The sequence below is a fragment of the Rhineura floridana genome, chromosome 8 (genome assembly GCF_030035675.1).
Source record: "Rhineura floridana isolate rRhiFlo1 chromosome 8, rRhiFlo1.hap2, whole genome shotgun sequence".
Classification (NCBI taxonomy): Eukaryota; Metazoa; Chordata; class Lepidosauria; order Squamata; family Rhineuridae; genus Rhineura; species Rhineura floridana.
This window is the reverse complement of record NC_084487.1, coordinates 5,826,118-5,847,196: the sequence shown is the minus strand read 5'-3', so window position 1 is coordinate 5,847,196 and position 21,079 is coordinate 5,826,118. Positions and strand designations below refer to the sequence as shown.

At 44.5% G+C, this 21,079-nt stretch overlaps 1 protein-coding gene across 1 annotated transcript in view; it reads left to right on the top strand.

Moving 5' to 3' along the window:
* LOC133390880 (collagen alpha-1(VII) chain-like) overlaps positions 1–21,079 on the top strand; it is an 86,400-nt gene that overhangs the window by 8,844 nt on the left and 56,477 nt on the right. The window contains exons 4-17 of the mRNA XM_061640333.1: positions 2,596–2,742; positions 4,080–4,199; positions 5,727–5,885; positions 7,040–7,168; positions 8,891–9,044; positions 9,362–9,543; positions 10,259–10,398; positions 12,458–12,581; positions 13,285–13,428; positions 14,888–15,078; positions 17,929–18,048; positions 18,331–18,348; positions 19,822–19,848; positions 20,325–20,399. Of these exons, the coding sequence (XP_061496317.1) occupies positions 2,596–2,742; positions 4,080–4,199; positions 5,727–5,885; positions 7,040–7,168; positions 8,891–9,044; positions 9,362–9,543; positions 10,259–10,398; positions 12,458–12,581; positions 13,285–13,428; positions 14,888–15,078; positions 17,929–18,048; positions 18,331–18,348; positions 19,822–19,848; positions 20,325–20,399 (1,730 nt within the window). The remainder of the gene's footprint in view (positions 1–2,595; positions 2,743–4,079; positions 4,200–5,726; positions 5,886–7,039; positions 7,169–8,890; positions 9,045–9,361; positions 9,544–10,258; positions 10,399–12,457; positions 12,582–13,284; positions 13,429–14,887; positions 15,079–17,928; positions 18,049–18,330; positions 18,349–19,821; positions 19,849–20,324; positions 20,400–21,079) is intronic.

The following is a 21,079-nucleotide window of genomic DNA, read 5'->3' as shown; positions in this document are numbered from 1 at the left end:
TTGTAGTGAGGGATGGGGCTAGACAGGGATTTCTTAATGGAAAATTCTCATCTAACTACAATTCCCAGGATTCTTTAGAGGATGCTATGACAGCTAAAATGGTATAAAAGCAACATAATGTTATAGGATTGTGGGGTTGGGATAGACTATGTCTTTAGCTCCCCTTTCCACCCTTTGATCTGGAATCTGTACCACTGGAGTTGTAGCAGAGAAACCTGCTGAACTATGTCAAACTAGTTCCTTTCATAAGCTGATGGGCTGATCAGGTCATCAACTGCCCCATTAACATGTGTAAGGATTTGGCCAGGAGAGCAATATGTTGCCATAGGAACAAGGGCATCCCTCCCTCCTTCACCTGACTGGGGCAGAAGGTAGATTTCAAGTTATCTGAGTTGAAGCTGGAAGGACACAGAGTGGCTTGTCCTGCTCTCTGTGTTGAACACCAAGCTATTGCTTGGAGGACTCCCCTAGAAACCTGATGGAGAACCAAGATCTTCTGGACTGCCAATGCTGTGAGCCCCTCCCTCTTATGCTCAGGTTGTATACACAAGTAAATAAACTATGTATGTTTGTATCATGAAGAAACCAAACCCTGGGTATGTGCCAGTAGCTTAGTGGCAAATTCAGAAGTGAAGGGTCGCTCCATGATAGTCACAACTATGCCCTTCCCTCTTTTTTTGCTGCTTGGTTCAGAATGAGATCCTTGCTAATGCCTTCTCTCACAAGAACAGAATCCCCAGGAGCCAATAAGCACAAAAGATGAGAGTGTTAGCTGCTGAAAAGAGTCTTCTCAGTCGCTGACACACCTCCTTCCACTCTGATTGGCTCCAGTCAGCAGGAAAGAACAAGGAAGAATGTTAGAAGACTCTTCTCAGTAGCTAACATACTTCCCTTTCATGCTGATTGGCTCATAGGATGCTGGAGACATTGGGACCCTGCTCTCAAAAAAGTAAGGGGTCTAATATCCCCTGAGACCCTGGACGCCTGCATCACTGGCAAGTGCAGTAACCCCTGGAAGTCTCAAACTGCTCAGAGATTGGGGCGCATGCAACAATATGTTTGTAGTGTAGATATGTTTGTAGTACAGAAGTGGATAGGGAGAGACTGACTTAGGCATTTACCCCAATTGACCCTAGTCCTGTGACAATGTCACTGGACCATTGGAGGAGCTTTTTTTTTTTTTTTCTGATAAAATATTAGGATGTTCTTTTAGGACCATAGGATGCTGCCTTCCACCAAGTCAGACCATTGATCCATCTCACTTAGTATTGTCTATTCTGACTGGCAGCAGCTCTCCAAGGTTTCAGGCTGGAGTCTTGCCCAGCCCTTTGTGGGCAGGATATTTATTATTATTATTATTATTATTATTATTATTATTATTATTATTATTGAAAAATGAAATGGTCTGTGTTCAAGTCAATTCCGACTTATGGCGACCCTATGAACAGGGTTTTCATGGTAAATGGTATTCAGAGGTGGTTTTACCATTGCCTTCCTCTGAGGCTGAGAGGCAGTGAGTAGCCCAAGGTCACCCAGTGAGCTTCATGGCTGTGTGGGGATTCGAACCCTGGTCTCCCAGGTTGTAGTCCAACACCTTAACCACTACACGCAACTGGCTCCCATATTATTATTATTATTAAAATATTTTATATTTTATTTATATTTTGAATTTTAGTAGGTTCACATGTTTTTAACTCTGACTTTTAGTGATGATTTTAAATGTATATTTTATTTTATGTCAACCATTTATAGGTTTTTACAACTAAAGGTAAAGGTGTCCCTGCACTTCTGGTGCGAGTCGTTTCCGAATCTTAGGGTGACGTCTTGCGACGTTTACTAGGCAGACCGTATATATGGGGTGGGACTGCCAGTTCCATCCCCGGCCTTTCTTTACCCCCCCCCAGCATATTCCAGTACTCATTTTACCAACCATGGATGGATGGAAGGCTGAGTGGACCTCGACCCCTTTTACTGGAGATTCGACTTCCTCCTTCTGTTGGAATCGAACTCTGGCCGTGAGCAGAGCTTTGGCTGTGTTCCTGCTGCTTACCACTCTGTGCCACGGAGTATATAAATTCTGTTAAATTGTCTCACTCCTTAGAAATCCAATTGACCACTGTACTCTGCTGGTGAGAGCCTCCAGCAGGTACCATCTTATCAGGAGGTCCGTTCCGCACACTATAGGAATGGGGCCTTTAGTGTGGTGGTCCCAACCCTTTGGAATCCCCTTCTGCTGAACATAAAACGTCATCACTGTTGTCTTTTCAGTGCCTACTGGAGATCTTCCTCTTCAAACAAGCCTTTTAAGTCTGCATCTGTTTTGAAAAGGTTTTTAGATATGTCATCATTTGTGTGTTTGCATCCCTGGGCTCCTATGGAAGGAAAGGTGGGAAATAATAATAACAATAACAGCAGCAACAACAACAATAAGCCCCTGGAGGCTCCCCACAGCTGCACTATTTTGAAACCTCAGGTCAAATCAATAGGCCTGGGAAGCCTAGACTAGAATCTCGCAGCCAGACCCCCCTTGCACCTTGCAAAGAAAGGCTAACACTGCCTCTAGTCATGTCCCTGCTATTTCTCTGATGCTTACAGAAGGGAGCGTTCAGAATGTGAACCTGGGGGACACGTTCAGCTACTACATGATCCAAGGGCTGCAGCCTGGCACCGAATACGTCGTCACGGTGAATCCTGTCTTTGGCGCCATTGAGGGACCGACAGTAACCGCAGAAGCAACGACCTGTAAGTCTCCCCACTGTGGAGCGGCATTTATGTTAACCTGCAACGAATGTTCGTTTGCGTTATTTATATTCAGCCTTATCTATACGTAATTCAAGGTGGCTAAGACAAGTTAATGAGAAAATAAGATACAAGCTAATTCAAGAACGAAGAAAGCAGCGATTAAAACCAGGGCTGGCCCAAGACATTTCCTGGTTAAGGCAAAGGACAAGATAGTCCCTCCCCCCCAATTCTACGAACAGAAGCTGAAGCTTACTTGAACATTGGGGGCCAGCTCAGCTCAGGACAGGCTGTGGGGCACACATCGCGGTGTCCTCCACCACCTTGCCACCATTCCCCCATAATCTACCCCCTGAGGCCACTGCCCCACTCAGCATAACAGCTGGCCCTGATTCATTTGATGGTTTTGTTTATTTCAAAATATTTATATACTGCTTACATTTAAAAAAAACTTTCAAAGCAGTGTACAGAATGTCAAAACATACAATATACAATAAAATATTAAATAACATAATATCAATGTGTTGTTTTCAACGTAGGGCCACATCCACACTCCACTTTAAACAGTCATGGCTTCCCCCAAAGAATCCTGGGAAGTGTAATTTGTGAAGGGGGCTGAGAGTTGTTACGACACCATTATTCCCCTCACAGAGCTCCAGTCCCCAGAATTATCTGGGAAGAGGGGCTGACTGTCAAACCACCTTGGCCACTGGAGCTCTGTCAGGGGAATAGGAGTCTCCTAATAACACGCAACACCCTTCATTCTTTGGGGGAAGCCATGACAGTTTAAAGTGGAATGAATGTCTGGTGTGGATGTGACCTAAGGCCTACATAGAGTAGTCGCATTGAAATGAATGAAGCAAAGTTAGTCATGTGTATTAACTTCAGTGGGTCTACTCTGAGTAGGACTAGCATTGAATACTACTTAGTAAGCTGATAAAACAACACATTCTGAATTAATTAGGATCCAAGGCCTTGGGTGGGCATTCTTCCCAACAGAAATGATATATGGAGCTAATGTTTCCTGCCATGGATTCTGGGCAGGAAAAAGCATGCTGCTGGGGACTAGACCACACCCACTTCTGCCTTCTTGTGCTCCCAAGTAAGTCTCTAGACCTCGGGGTTGGAGAAACAAGTGGCAGAGGTGGGACTCCCCCAGGGCTCATGAGCCTTTGTGAGTGTTCAGTTGCGATACCTGCAAAGGCTAGACCCAGTTTGGATTGAGCAGTGGGATAGTTGTGCGTCACTGCCCAAGATAAGCAGTGCATCCACCCAGCATATTGGAATGCCAGTCTGACCCTTCGCTGTTTTCCTGCTGTTGATACGTCTGTTTATTACAGTGTCATCAAGTGCTGTGCGGATTTTGAAAGCAACAGATGTCACGATCAGCTCCGTGCTTGTTTCCTGGAATTCAGTGCCAGGGGCCACTGGATACCGAGTGACGTGGGGTCCGACTCCAGGTAACAGAACCATCACAACAAAGCATCCAGATCTGTTGGTCAGGGATCTTTCTCTCTAGTAAGCCTAGTGTCACAACTTTGCTCCTCTTCTCTGGGTGTCAAACCATTCTGTCTCTCAACATTTGAAGGACATGTACAGCGTTGAAGCCTTTACATTTATGATAGGTTGAAATAAAGCATAGCAGTGTGAGGTAGTGGTTAGAGTGTCGGACTGGGGCCTGAGAGACCATTGTTCAAATCCACTCTCGGCCATGAAGCTCACTGGGTGACCTTGGACCAGTCACTGTCTCTCAGCCTAACCTACCTCACACGGTTGTTGTGAGGATAAAATGGGGAGGGCGAGTAACATGTATGCCACCTTGAGCTCCTTGGAGGAAAGGTGGGATATGAAATAAAATAAAATGTTGTTTTAAAAACAAAAGGACACCTGCAACCCAGAGAAGGTTAAGTATATCTTTAAAAGTTTATCCGAACTCCTATAACTGGAAAAAAAACCCTACTTCTGGAAGTGATGCTAAGACATGCTACCCTAATTACAGAAAACTTTTTTGTGAACATACACACATGCTTCATTCAAAGAATAGTTTCTAAAGTTTGAAAGCTGCACCTGGTGCAAAATGCAATGGCTCAAGTGCTCGCTGGGGCAGGATATCACCAGCATGTTACCTCAACAAGAATTGCACTGGCTGCCCATTTGCTACCCAGCTAAGTTCAAGGTGCTGGTTTTGGTGTACAAAGCCCTAAACAGCTTGGAACCAGGTACATAAAAGATTGGCTCACCCTTATAAACCCAGTCGGTCACTGCACTCTGCAGGTGAGGGCCTCCTGTAGATACCATCTTATTAGGAGGTCCGTTCTGCACAAAATAAGAGGCAGATCTTTCATGTTGTGGCACCTCTGGAATTCCCTCCCCTTAAATATTAGACAGGCGCCATCTCTGTTGTCTTTTCAGTGCCTGTTGAAGACCTTCCTCTTCCAACAAGCCTTTTAAGTAGATGCCTTTATCCCAGTCTGCATCTGTATTGTGATTGTTTTAAAGATGTTTTTAAGATTTTGAAATATCTTTTTATGGTTTTATTACTTGTTTGCTGCCCTGGGCTCCTTTTGGGAGGAAGGGTGGAATGATGATGATGATATGTTCAAATTATATGTACCCATTTTTAGTTGAAAGCCGCCCTGAGTTCTAGTTTTGGAAAAAGGGTGGGGTATAAATAAAGATTAATAATGATGATGATGATGATGATATTGGCATGTGAAACTAGGCTCTGTTGTTGGCAATGGAAGACCATGATCCCTGAGCATGAGACATGATTGCGCTCCCCATGTTAGCTTTCACATCACTGGTGTGTGGCTCACAGTTGTGGTGGCTTCATGCATTTGTCTTTGCCATGAACCACTTATGGGGATGGCCATGCTTCATTCACGGCATGTGATAATGGGCACATTTCCCTCCCCATAGGCACCTAGGAGTAATGCATGCACAAAGGATGCTGCACTTCAACTTTACTCATTTCTGTGTGTTTCAAGAATTCTTTGGCAGAGACCGACCTCGGCAGCTTGCTCTGAACAGCTCTACCACAGTTTACCGCCTGCAAAAGTTGGCCCATAACACTGAATATGTTATTTCACTCTATGTCCTTTTTGGTTCGGTAGAAGGGCCTGGAATCACCATTACCGCAAAGACATGTAAGTACATTTGCATTGCAGAAGAAGGACTGAACTTCCCCCCCACAAGTACAATATCATCTCAAGTAGACTGTTTTAAGAGATTGGCCCCCAGATACAGACCATGAGTTCCTCTTAGAAACTTGACAATGCCAACTTTCCTTTTTATAAAATTAAGTTTCTGTCCGTCAGGTTTGCTATTGTTGGTTTTATGAAAAACCCAATGGGAAAAGAGATACATTATTAATTATAAACCCAATTGTTAAGAAGTCCAGGTTGTTTTTTTCAACTTAAGGGTGTGTGTTTCATGAAACATTTTCACCCCTGTCTTGTTTTGCCAAGGGTTCGCAGAGGAAGTGGTAGCAGACTTCCTTAGTCATGTACTATCAGGTATATTCTCATCCAGTAAAGTCTCAATAGAGAGCCAGTGTGGTGTAGTGGTCAAGGTGTTGGACTAGGACCTGGGAGACCAGGGTTTGAATCCCCACACAGCCATGAAGCTCACTGGGTAACCTTGGGCCAGTCACTGCCTCTCAGCCTCAGAGGAAGGCAATGGTAAACATACTCTGAATACCGCTTACCATGAAAACCCTATTCGTAGGGTCGCCATAAGTCGGGATCGACTTGAAGGCCATTTCCATCCATCCATCAAAGTCTCAATAAACAGGGTCACATACAGGATAATGTAGCTTGCCTGGACCAGATACATCCAGATCTGGGTAGCCCATGGAAGAACAACAGAGAGCTCCTAATGACCTCTGTTGGCTGCAGTTCTTTTCCGTTTTGCAGGCAATGGAGGGAAGTTCTCTCTACAAAGGGCTGTAGCCTCATGAAGGCTGACAACACTTGTAGCGCAGTTGACTTTGCCTGATTGCAGGAGCTGGCTGTCAGCCTTCAAAGGCCCTTGTCCATTTTCTGCTGGATTCTACAAGGAGGAGGAACCTACAAACTACAAAGCTGCCTCTTATTGAGTCAGCCCATTGGTCCACCTAGCTCAATATTGTCAGCATTGACTGGCAGCAGCTCTCTAGGGTTTCTGGCAGGGGTCTCCCGGATGTATCTGGAGATGTTGGGGGTTGGACCTGGGACCTTCTGCACGCAAAGCAGCTGCTCTACCACTGAGCTCTGGCCTTTCCTCTGTTGACTGCTATTTAGCATACTCCTTTCCTTTGCAGCTCCTCTGGGCTATGTGACTAATTTCAGGGTGACCTCTTACACAAGCACTTCCATCTCTCTGTCTTGGAGCGCCGTCCCTGCTGCCACCAAATACAAGGTCATCTGGAGGCCATCCGGAGCAGGGCAAGGTATGATGAGGTTGCTCCCTGGCTTTTGCCCAGGTAAAATGCCCTCTGGAACGAAAAGCCAAATGGTGCTCAGTGTACCCTGTCCGTTCACATGACGTATGACCATATGGGACTCTTCAGCTCAGGGATGGGGCAGCTTTCTCAGCCTGAGGGCCACATTCCCCTCTGGGCAACCATCCAGGGGCCACATGGCAGTGGTGGGACAGGCCAGAGGCAAAAGTGGGTGGGGCAATGAGTGTGGCTCTTACCTTTGTACAGTAGGCTAGTTTCTACACATACTCATGCACCCTTCTGTGTCCTCCAGGCACGCAAGAGGCCTTATCAAATTTCAGGGACGCATTCTAGCCAGCAAAAACGCTGAAGGAGTGGTCCACCTAAGGCTGTGGAGGGGCTTGGCTGTGGAGGGGGTACAACCTGAGGACACTGCCAAGGGCCAAATAGAGAGGCCTAGAGGGCCGTGCACAGCTTCCAGGCCTGAGGTTCCCCATCCTGCATTGAGCAGGGGGTTGGACTTGATGGCCTTATAGGCCCCTTCCAACTCTACTATTCTATGATTCTATGATCCCTGGCTTAGTTCTAGCTTTGGAGGGTTACGTCACATCCATACCATACATTTAAAGGTCTTATACCACTTTAACATTTATGGCTTCACCCAGAGGGTTCTGTATTCTCAAGGTTCTCCAAAGAGTGGCCCAGGACCACTGTGCCTCTTCACCAGGAGGCAAAACTATCGGAATCGTAGGTGCCCGTCTGATTGTTTTTTAAGGACATAGGGTGCTGCCTTTTACTGAGTCAGACCAGTGGTGCATCCAGCTCAGTATTGGCTACACTGACTGGCTGCAGCTCTCCGGGATATCAGGCAGGAGACATGCCATTGGGGGTTGAAATCCTGCTTGCAAGGCAGATGCTGTACTCCTGAGCTATGGCCCTTTCCCAATCCATACACAAAGTGTACACATTTCAGCCAGGGTGTTCCTTTTCAGCAGCTCACATGCAACAATTCAAGTCCAACAATAACACAATGCATATGGGACCTTTCTCTGGCACAGAGAACAGTCAACTTGCATCAAATCAGCCCCAGTGTAGATCTTCTACCCTTAAGACATCCTCATTCTAATTCCAGTAGAAGGACATGTATATGCATTAAACAATTCCCAGTTCAGCCTGTAGAAAAGCTGGGGGGAAATATCACTGTAGCCTATACACTGATCTGTACTGTATCTAAGTGGCTGACCTAGTTCTAGCATAATTGCATTTATGTCTGGTGGACATCACTATATCTCCTGGAAACAAAGTCAGAAAGTATGGCTCACATAGTTGGTCGTAATAAATTTAGCATCACCGAGCACCAGGACAGGCATTGCAGTAATGGAGTGCATGAGCTGACCCCCTGAATACTTGGTAGGTTGGCACTATTCCTTTCCTCTTTGACCCCACTGCACTGCCATCACTTGACACTATAAACACTGGATTACCTTTGAAGTGACTGGCACATGGTGTCATCCAGCTATAATTCTCAGTTTGCCAAGGCTCTATAGGGATTTGTTTTTTAAAAAATCCAACAACCCATGGAAGAAGGAATCACAGAACACAGCATCATGGACAGTTTGAGCCCCAGACTGTAAGTTCTGAAAAGTGCCATGTATGCCTGGTGAATAACCATAACAATCAGCTGTTTTGCAAGGAGTAAAGCAAATGTTGGTGGCGGTATTTCTGTTTCAGAGAAAGACACGGCTAAGAGCCGGCTCTTGGACAGCTCACTACTTGCTTATTGCTTGGAAAATTTGCTGCCCAATACCCAGTACACCATTGGGATTTGTGCTGTGTTTGGAGTCTCCAACGGAAAAGTGGTCACTCTTACACAAGGCACTGGTAAGTACTGCAAAAACTTTCTGCTCCTTCTCTGCAAGGCTTGAAATAGAAATTTGTGGAGCTGTGGCAGAAAATTCTTCCACCTCTGCTACGTTAATAATAATAATAATAATAATAATAATAATAATAATAATAATAATAATAATAATAAAAGCTATAGGCTATTACTTTTTACACAAGGGAGCATTCCAAATTATGATCCCTTGCCTGCAATCAGCAGTAGTGCATTCCAGAAGGTTACCACTTATTCTGTGGTTGATGCAAAAAGGGCATCCCTACCAACTTTCCTTTTGCATTATTTTTTTTAGCGGGATCTCCTAGGGACCTATCCATTCCTCTTTCAACAGTTCCATCTGCCACACCTGCTACAACAAGTCTTCTGTCAGTGAGTTCAAGTCAATTCCCTCCTCCAACAGCCACGTCTGTTGGACCAAGAATCACTGCTGCACACACGGCAAGGATCGCCAAGGTGCCAGGACCTTCAGCGACCACCTCTGGCTCAAGTAAGTTTGTCCACAAGAGATTCTGAACTCCTTGTGAATTTATTTTCACAGTGAATCAACTTCCCATCTTCAAGTCCACCCTACCATCAGGATAACAAAACAATTAAACTTGAGAATCAATCAAAACACCTGGTAGCTCCCAAACTATACCAAGATATTGAATGGTTGTGAAAATAAATGTCTTGAAACTTTTCATGAAAAATTGTGAACTTGAGCTCAGGTAGGTGTCTTTAGGAAGGGCATTGATGATGATGAGGCCACCACAAAAAAGGTCCTGCTTTGTTGTTAAAAGGCATGTCCAGGCATCCATTGTGATCCTGCTGGGGAAGGGCCCTGAAAATGGGTTGTATTCAATTAAGTCCTATTTAGAGTAGGCCCACTGAAATTAATGAACCTAAGTTAGTCATGTCTATTAACTTCAATGGGTCTACTCTCATTGAATAACCTGTGTTTTGATCAAGTGTACAAGCTTTGCCCCCAAACTGAGTCTGGGGGAACCTAGTTCTTTCTTTTTGCAGCAAAACATCTGTGCATAGCACTGATTGGCTAGGAACCAGTGAGGTCCCTAACCCATTTTCCCAATCTTCTACGAAGCAGGTCTTGAACTTTTTTTAAAAAAATAACACTCTTTTTTAAACAGCGGGGCAGGGAAGAGGGGGCAAATGTACATTGCCTGTGACTGATGGAGGCCGCTGCCTTCCTTTCTCACTCTCAGTCTGCAGCAAATCCAAAGCAGACATTGCCTTCCTAGTGGACGAGTCTTCGAGCATCGGCCAAAGCAACTTTGCCAAAATAAAGGACTTCCTCTTCCGCATTGTCTCTTATTTCCCCAAAATTGGGCCTGAAGGTACACAGGTAAAAGCTTGTATTATGCACATGTTTGTACGGTCATTGTCATGGGGGATCCTCATCCTCTCGCGAGATTATTTCCTTTTGTTGACACTAAAGACATCACTGAGAAACGGAGGTATGCCATCAGCCAGGCTTTCAGCCTTCATATCGCATGACTAGGGACAGAAGGGTCTGTTCATGTCCATTCTCCCAATTTTTCATTTTCCCAATCTTAAATTTTCTACGTTTCTGTGGAAATTTACTATTTTTTTTAAATCCTTCTGAAAATTATTCAGCATTTTAGTGAGAATTTCTCGTAATGAAAACATTTCTTTCTGCAGTTTTGACCGATATACGCATTTTTAGAAGCAATTCCTCCTAAAATAGTGCATTTTTGCATGTTATTTTCACATTTTTATGCACAGTTTCCTCTAAAATATGCATGTTTGTCAACATTGGTTGGTTGGTGAACTGCATCATAAAATTCAGATAAGTAATTCTTTTGAAAGATGGCTGTGTTTCGGTTCTCAGATTGTTTCAGAAAGTGTGGATTTTAAAACTTCAGTGTTAAACGTGAACAAAATTGAATCCCTCCCCCCATCTCTCCCCTATGGACATTTTTGAGAAGAGAAGGTTCAAGGAGTATCTCCTAACCCAGGTATGAGTCCTCCAGATGTTGCTGGACTCCAACTCCTATTAGCCCCATCCAACATGGCCAGTGGTCAGGGATGGTCGGAGTCAAGCAATGCTTGGTGGGGCAGCTAGGTCACAAGTTCCAGGTATAAATGATGCCAGCTCAGGTTTGTTTGCTGGTCTGAGCTACTGGAAGATTCTCTACAGATTCCCTTCACCTTCCTCTCGCATTGCTAGTGTACACAGGGCTCCAAGTTGGTTTCCCCTCTAAGTGCTAACTAGCTAAGAATGCAATCCATCCCTCCCCCCAAAAATCCACCATGCTGGGGGGGGTGTTCTGTCCGTCATCAGAAGACTTAGTTGCAGAAGTGTCTGTGGTTTCCCCCCTCTTTTTATTAAAGTTATGGATACATCGAAAGCAGTGCACCTCATTAACCTGACTACACCTGCTAGGAACTTTGGCCCTAAACTAACACTGTCTAAGAATGCTAACGCGGCATTAAGATGTTGACTCAGCAACGGGGCTCTCCCCTGAGTCAGCTTAAGTAGGCTTCAATGGCACACACACATGGAGGCTCCTCCTCCACCTGTTGAACTTCCCGCCCCTGGTGCCTCCTCGCATGGAGCGAAGGTGGTTTTATCTCTGGCTCCCACTCTGATGGAGGGGAGCTTCTAACAGTCAGTTCGGGCATGGTAAACTTGGCAACCCAGGGCAGGGAAATGTTCGATGTGCCCGGCTGTGTCTCAGATGTGAGCGGTGTGGGAGTGTCCCGCTGGGGAGTGTCCGATAAGCTAGGTGGTGTTTCCGCAGGGAAATCGGGAGTGGGGGGAGCTGTACTGTCCAAGACAGGTTGGGGTGTCCTGCAAGTTTACCCTGCAGTCCTCCCCCTTCTCTGGCTCCCAGTCCAAGCCTTCATCTTCTGACTTGTCTTCAACCAGTCCCCTCCCTTCTGCCTGGCTCATGACAGGGTGTTGAATGGATAGAAGTATCCCAGCATCCAGTCTGGAACAACTCCACTCTACTGCCATGGAGTTTTCTGTTCCCCCTGATGAAAGTGCAGGATGGTGGTGGAAGTACCTCCAGTGGCTTCCCGCTGCGGGCAACCTGCAGAAAGTCTCAAGGTTTCAAGGCTAATGGGGAGGGCTGAGCTGACCTGGGTTCTGCTTAATCCCAAGTTGTCCCTGCTGCTGTCACTTGACAGCATCGGGCCCAATAGCTCTGCCAGTTTATAGCTTGGAGGAGACGGCCCCACCCGCCTTCTGCTTCAGCCCGCATGAGTGATGGGACTGAAGATACATTGGAGGAAATTGAGAGGCGCTGATGGTTAGTTCCTCCTGACTGGCCAAGGAATCTGCTGGCAAACTGGGAAGAGTTAAATTTGGAAGGATTGCCTTCTGTCTCCCCTTCTAGCTAAACCCAGGTTTTTGAGTTGTTGTTTTACCTAACCAGATTGCTGTAGCTCAGTACAGTGAAGAGCCCAGGACGGAATTCCACTTTAACCAGTATAAGGATCGGAGTGGCATTCTAAAAGCTCTCAAGAGACTCCGCTATGCTGGAGGGAACACAAAGACGGGTGAGTATTGCATCATTTAATGTATTCTTTTTTTAAAAAAAAAATTCATGTTATCGGTTTGAATTGATGACCAACCATCCTGAAATTTCAAACGAGTAACAATAAAACGCTAACAAAGAACACAAATGAATGAATATATCTCATGAAAACCTCAATGGAAAACACAGACTAATTAATATATCCTATGAAAACATCAATAGATCCTCATTAGGAAACTTTAGAACCAAACAATTTTAAAATTAACTTAGGTTTATCAATTTCAATGTGTCTCCTCTGAGTAGGACTTAGTTGAATACAACCCATGTGTCCCCTGCATAGCATCATCTTTGCACTTCTAATGCTTCCTAAGAATTAAGTTCTACTCAGAATGCACCCATTAAAATTCATTAACTTAAGTTAGTCATGTCCATTAACTTTAATGGGTCTATTTTGAGTAGGACTGGCATTGGATACCACTCTAAATTACTGGACGTTGTCACATTTCCATAGAAAGAATAGACTATTTAGAGAATTCTAGAATTCTCTAACCATGTGGTCTAGAAACTTGTTTTCTTTTCCTTTCTCTTGAAGAATAAATAGCGAACATTTCAGGACTTCAGGAATTCTGCATCAGATCTTGTCTTCTCCCTCCACCAAGCATATATACTTCTTTCCCCCTTGATGCTGGGCAAGTGCTCTACCTCATTTCTGTGCTTTCTCACAGGCAGGGGCATAGGCTATGTGCTGAAAGAGATATTTCAAGCCTCCAAGGGGATGAGGCCCTCTGTGTCCCGAACCTTGGTTCTGCTGACGGACGGACAATCTCAGGATGATGTGATGCCCCCGGCCAAAGTGGCCCACCTTATAGGTAAAACTGAGGATTTTTAGCCTGTCTGGATTCTGTGTTTCCCTTAAGTAGAGCCTTCCCCAGCTGGAGGCAATTTGGGGGGGGGAATAAAATGAGTAAATAGATTCACAAGTTGTCCTTGGCTTCTTCTAATCTGCTTCGGTCAGAGTAGGGATGGAAGGATCTGTCAGTTTCGGTTCTCTCAGTCTCTCATTTCTCCAGTCTTAAATTCAGTTCTCCACATTTCTGCAGCAATATGTGGTTTTTTTTAAAAAAAAAATCCTCATGAAAGTTCTCCAGCATTTTAAAGAGAATTTTAATGAGAATTTCTCCTATAACACATTTTTGTATGCAGTTTTGACTAATTTACACAGGTTTGCAAGCAATTTCTTCTAATGTAATGCATTTTTATATGTTATTTTCAGTAATATATTTCCCCTAATACAGGCATTTTTGCAAACATTGCTTCGTTGGAGAGCTGCATTGCAAAATTCATATAAGTGTGAATTTTGAAGATTGATTGTGTTTTGGTTCTCATATTGTTTTGGAAAGGGCAGATTTGCTAAATTCAGCTTTTAATGTGAACTAAATCAAATTTCTCACCCATTTCTAGGTCAGAGCTGCTGCAGTGTAGTGCAGTGATGGGCTGCATTCACCCTTGGCCAAGTCTCGAGGGACATAACTGTGGTGGGTGCGGCCCAGAGTGGGAGTGTTCACCCCACACTCTTTCACACACACACTCGCAAATGCACAGACAGGTAGACCTACAAAAAAGCACACACATCCTCAGCTGATCCATGCAGATCAGATGAGGTGGGGGTTATTGCCCCTTCTCCCTCTCAATAAATTACAAGGAGGGGGCAGTTTGCACCCCTGTTAGGGTGCTGGGCTTTGCCTATGCCAGCATTCTGTCTAATTTAATTTCCTCCCATTTTTGCTGCCGTAAAAATAAGCAGAGGTTTATTTTTTTGGGGGGGGGAGAGAAATTTGCTTGGGGGCTGGGACAGGCCCTCAAACTGGGGGTTAGCTACCCCTAGCTTAGACTGCTGATTATATTCAGGGTAGATGTTTATTTATCAAAACATTTCTAGATTCTCCTATACAAATTACAGAATTAAACTAACAGCACAGACCACCTGATAGATCTTCCTGGTCACTGCAGCCATCTGAGGGGGCTCTCTGAGTGGTGCTGCATGCTCCCGAGGCCTGTCCTGTGGTTTCCTGCAGCAGGGCAGGGCCTGTAGTGTAGTGGCACCTTTTTTTGTAGAAAAACTCACACTGATGTGAGTTTTTGATGCTTATGATGGATTTTGTTGTTTATACAAGTGACATTGGTGTAGTGACATTCACAACATACTATAAGACGTACTAAAAGGTCCCAGGGCAGGTCACAACAGTTGATGTTTAATGATTTTAAAATACATCATTAAAAACAGTTTGAAAAAAGCTGGTTCAGTTTGGAAATTCTTTCCCCCTCCAGGGATCCGCATGATTGCTGTGGGTATTTCAGGGGCTGATCCTGAAGAACTGAAAAGGGTCTTGTTGCATCAGAACCTGTACAACCTCTTCTACGTCAGGACTTTTGATGACCTTCCGCAGATCCTACGGGAGCTCATACAAACCATTTGCTTTGGCTCCCAGCAAGTGGGTGTTGTGCCTCAGGAAAAGAGGGTGAGGGTCTTTCTCTTTGATCAACTTATAATCCCTGCTTTTGCATTTCCTCTGGTGGTTGACCAGGTCCAAACACAGATGGGGATAAGAACATAATTACATAAGAAGAGCCTGCTGGATCAGGCCAGTGGCCCATCTAGTCCAGCATCCTGTACTCACAGTGGCCAACCAGGTGCCTGGGGGAAGCCCGCAAGCAGGACCCGAGTGCAAGAACACTCTCCCCTCCTGAGGCTTCTGGCAACTGGTTTTCAGAAACATGCTGCCTCTGACAAGGGTGGCGGAGCACAGCCATCATGGCTAGTAGCCATTTATAGCCCTGTCCTCCATGAATTTGTCTAATCTTTTAAAGCCATCCAAGCTGGTGGCCATTACTGCATCTTGTGGGAGCAAATTCCATAGTTTAACTATGCGCTGAGTAAAGAAGTACTTCCTTTTGTCTGTCCTGAATCTTCCAACATTCAGCTTCTTTGAATGTCCACGAGTTCTAGTATTATGAGAGAGGGAGAAGAACTTTTCTCTATCCACTTTCTCAGTGCCATGCATAATTTTATACACTTCTATCATGTCTCCTCTGACCCGCCTTTTCTCTAAACTAAAAAGCCCCAAATGCTGCAACCTTTCCTCGTAAGGGAGTCGCTCCATCCCCTTGATCATTCTGGTTGCCCTCTTCTGAACCTTTTCCAACTCTATCATATCCTTTTTGAGATGAGGCGACCAGAAGGGATCTTGCCCTTTCTATTGTACAGAAGGGGGAATCTGGCAAATGTGGTTTGTCCCATGTGGGATGAGAAAAGCTATTCAGTCCATCTATCAATACCACTACTTCTTCCTGATTTAGTTTCTCTATTGAAGGCTGCATTCCTTAGGTAACGGGCAGAATCAATGTGCAAATTAGAACTGTTTTCCCCAATGTAACCTTTGCAAGATGACTTGGGAACCAGATATCTGGGTCTGTGGGGTGGTGCTGATAGCCACGACTGAAAGGTGAGAACCAAAGAAAACCACGAGGCAGGATGGAGAAGCAGAACCAAAAAGCATATGAAGACTAAAGGCCGACCAGAGAGTACAGCAGGGGTGCAAGGGAAGCTGTTGCCCTGAAAATGTCGTTGTAGTTTTATTATTATATATTAAATGTATATCCTGCTCTTCCTCCCAGAAGGAGCCCAGGGTGGCAAACGATAAGTGAAAAAGCAACTTATGCTTTCACCTAGATTCATGCACTGAGCCAGGGGTTGGACTCGATGGCCTTATAGGCCCCTTCCAACTCTACGATTCTATGATTCCAATTAAAAAAGCTGAAAACAATTCTGAACTAGGATCTCTATTTAAAAGCTTGTTGAAAGAGGAAGGTCTTCAATAGACACCGAAAAGATAACAGAGATGGCACCTGTCTAATATTTAAGAGGAGGGAATTTGAAAGGGTTGGTGCCACTACACTAAAGGTCCACTTCCTATGTTGTGTGGAACGGACCTCCTGATAAGATGGTATCTGCAGGAGGCCCTTCACCTGCAAAGCACTGTGATCTGAGTCTATAAGGGGTAAGACGATATTTCAGGTATCTGAATGCATGTTGCTGGACTACAACTCCCATCATCTCTGATCATTCGCCAAGCTGGTTGCCCTCCAAAAACATTTGGAAGGCCACAAGTTATCCACTCCTGAGATACAGGAACTAGGGATGGAAGAGTGTACGTCTGTGTTGGAATTGCTTTTTTAATATGTTCTTAAACTGTCTTTTAAAAAAAAGTTTTTAATCTTAGACAATGTTTTGAAAGCTTTTTTTAAGAAACGTTTTTAAAGATGTTTTGTTTTAATGTGTTTTAAAGTTTGTTTTTATGATGTTTTAAAGTTTTTGGTGCTTTTGTTTGCCGCCCTGGGCTCCTGCCAGGAGGAAGGGCAGGATATAAATCAAATAATAAAGAAATAATAATAATAAATAAGAGGAATCCTTTCTAAATGGATTTATACATGGAATTTGCCAGTCCTGACCTTATTGAGCTTTCCTCGTGTTGGACCACCTCTTGTATCAAATGCCTGTTTGTGTCCAAATGCTTGTTCATTATTGAGTTTTTTTTGTTTTTAAAAAAGCCCAAATAATTCTATCCAAAATTATATGCAAAACTATGTATATTATATGTATAATATACAGAATATAAAAGAGTCAAGCTCCATGCTGTACTGTATTTCTGCAGCATAATTTTGTTTTAGTAAATATTATTTTTATACAGCTATAAGCATTATTGCATATATCTGTTATGTGGTGGTTGCTTTGGGAAATCGAGGATGTTATCCACCTAAGTACTTCCACTAGCCAAAGGATTTCTGGGGATAGTGAGTTTTACTTCCAAGTAAACAATCAGAGCTGCAATATTATCCCCACTTATATAAGCCTCACTGAACTCAAGGGGAGTTAGCTTCAAAGTAGACACACACAGGATTGCGCTGTCAATCCCTCAACTCTCTTTGAGGAAAATCGGCCTAACTTAGAATCATAGAATAGTAGAGTTGGAAGGGGCCTATAAGGCCATCGAGTTCAACCCCCTGCGCAATGCAGGAATCCAAATCAAAGCATTCCCGACAGATGGCTGGCTGTCCAGCTGCCTCTTGAATGCCGGAGAGCCCACTACCTCTCTAGGTAATTGGTTCCATTGTCGTATGGCTCTAACAGGAAGTTTTTCCTGATGTTCAGTCGAAATCTGGCTTCCTGCAACTTGAGCCCGTTGTTCCGTGTCCTGCACTCTGGGATGATTGAAAAGAGATCCTGGCCGTCCTTTGTGTGACAACCTTTCATGTACTTGAAGAGTGCTGTCATATCAACTTGAGTCCTTTGTACTCAGCTTGCCAGCAAGGAGATGAAGAAGGGAGAACTGCCATTGGATGCGAAGACAACATCGCCCATCTCCAGTTCCTCTTCGGCTCTTCTGACGGTTCAGACCCCACAAGGACCTTGTGATCTCAAATGCTCAAAAGTAAGCCACTGATGCACTATGGAATTACCTGAGCTTGCTTTTTTCCTCCTTTATCCCAGTATCTTTTCCTTTTGTGTTGTGTCTCTTAAATTGTGAACCTGAGGGCAGAGACTGTCTTCTCATTAATATTTGTAAGCCACTCTGGGAACCTTTTTTTGGGGGGATGGCTGAAGAGTGGGATAAAATGTGTAATATTAATAACAATAATAACAACAACAATAATAATAATAATAACAACAACAACAATAAAAATAGCCAGCATGCTTTCTGTTCTGTTTGCAGGCACAGAAGGGAGAGAAGGTAAGTTTTCTAACCTGATCACAAGTTTTTTTGGGGGGGTTGCAAACTTTGGAGACATCAGAAGGTATATATACAGTACATACGAGGAAATATATACCTATTCAGAGAATGCAGATTATGAATTAAACCTATGGACTAGAAACAGTTGGGATGATTGTAATGTTAATTATGAGATCATTCAGTGATTCTTAAACTGTGATCTGGGGGGGTAATCAGTGTCTCTAGTACTTTTCTAGGTGGTGCTCACTGAAGCCATGATAAAAAATAACAACAATTAAAATTGTAAATGAGTCAGAGGCTGCTTAGCCACTTCCACTATTAGCCAAAGAGGCAAGTTGCTTTTCAGAGTAATATATAGTGAAATGGAACTATACTGTGCTATACCAGCTAAATTATATAGTACTCAGACTGAAATGCGGCTTGCCTTATCAGAATTGCAACAGGTTGCAATGAAAGCATCAAACAGTGGAAGGATGGTGACTGGAACTGACTACACAGAATCAGGTGCTATTGTGAGAAGGATTTAGGCAGGGCAGGGACCTGGAAGTCTGTAGGAGAACCTCTCCATTCTTGCAGGCCGTGGTGGCTGGTGGCTGTATGTCAGTGGAGCAGTAGAATCCTCTCTGGTTTTTAGTATGAACTTTCAACGTTTCCTTGCCAATTGCTTTAGTCGTTTCAGGAAAGGGAGCAGAAAATGATACCTGCTCCACTGTGATATAGATCCAGTGTGGTATAGTGGTGAGAGTGTTGGACTAGGACCTGGAAGACCAGGGTTCAAATCCCCAATCAGCCATGAAGCTCACTAGGTTATCTTGAGCCAGTCACTGTCTCTTAAGCCAAACCTACCTCACAGGGTTGCTGTGTGGATAACATGCTGAGGGCAGAGAACCATGTACGTCAACTCAGCTCTTTGGTGGAAAGGTGGGATAGAAATGTAATAGTAAAGTATAAATGAACGAATGAATAAAATATCCCACGTGTGACTGCTGTCCATTAAGTCAAATCATTTTGTATGAAGCAAAGGCCCTCTGTCATCTTGTTGTGAGCTACTATAGATGACTGCCTCCTGCCAAAGTTTGCAAATACCTCAAAGTGTAGGAGGTGAGATGATGGCTACAGACAGTTGTGTACAGCTCCGGAGTCTTGAAACAAAGACTCTAATAACATTCCGGCAGCTTGCTGAAAGAAAGATCTGCTAGCCCATGGTTTCTGCTGCGCTGCAGCGCCACCACTCTGAAGGTGGCCAGAGGATGGTATTGCAGCTATCCACTTCCCAGGGTCAGATGACACAAGGGCCCAATAGCATTCCACCTGCTACTTTACAACTGCTGACAACTTCTTGCTTAGACTGAGCTGTCCTTGGACTGACCACCTGTGTTTTAAAATGAGTTGCCCCTAGGCCACCTGCTCTGAAAGGGTGATGCAGCTGAATTAATTCCTCCCATAAAAATGACCTCCTGTTTCTTTGCCCAGGGAGACCAAGGGCCACCTGGAGATGTGGTAAGTGACGAGTGGGGGCTTTCTCTGTGGGTAGATGATCTGGCGGGGTAGAGAATGAGGTTTCTAAAGGCATATGAGAGAAACCTTGTGGACACAATGGCTCTTTATTTTCTGTTTGAGCCTACTCATGTTGTGTTGAGATTCCTCCCTAGAAAGAAACTCCAGGAGATCCATGGATCTTCAGCCCCAGGGATGGGAAACATCTGTGGCCTTCCAGATGTTGAGGGACTCCAACTCCCAATGACCCCAACCAGCATGGCTAATAATAAGGGATGGTGGGACTTGGTAGTCCCACAACATATGGAAGCCCACTTGTTCCCCCCTCCCAGCTCTGTAGAGCCTGCGTTGAAAATGCAATCAACTTCTAAAAAGCAGAGGACTACACCATTATTGGGACATGTCTGGATTCTGGGGAGCAGGGAAGAGGATGAAGGTAACGTTTTGAACGGCACTCCTTTCTGACTCTTTTTTTCCAGAGCTTCATGGGCCTGCCTACCGGAGGGGGTTACGACCCATTTAATTTTGCCACCAAGGGGGAGAAAGGAGAGCGGGTAAGTGAAGCAGCATGGTGAGTTTTTGTACCAACACTGTCATGGGAGCATCTGTTATAAAGTGAAGGATCGCAGCCCTCAATGGAAGGTAGACACAAGAACATAAGTAGAGCCCTACAGCTGGATCAGGCCAAAGGGGGCCCATCGAGTCCAGCATCCTGTTCTCACAGTGGCCAACCAGATGCCCCGATGGGAAGCCCACAAGCAGGACCTGAGTGCAACTGGGCTTTCCCCACTTGTGATTCCCTGCAACTGGTATTCAGAGCCATGCTACCTCCAACAGCGGGGGGGAGAACACACCCACCATGGCTAGTGCCCATTGATAGCTTTATAAATTCAATAATAATAATAATAATTATCTGCCATGAATGTGTCATGTTGTGCACACTGATAGCTTTATCCTCCTTCCCCCCCTTTGAATTTTATTATCATTAGTTTCTTCATACATGGAAAGTAAAAGAAATATGCATGATATGAAATAAATTATTTACTACATTTCCATCCCACCTTTCCTCCAAGGAGCTCAAGGTGGTGTACAATCCTCACAACAACCCTGTGAGGTAGGTTAGGCTGAGACACAGTGGCTGGCCCAAGGTCACCCAGTGAGCTTTGTGGCCAAGCAGGGATTTGAACTCTGGTCTCCCAGGTCCCAGTCCAACATTCTAACCACTACACCACAC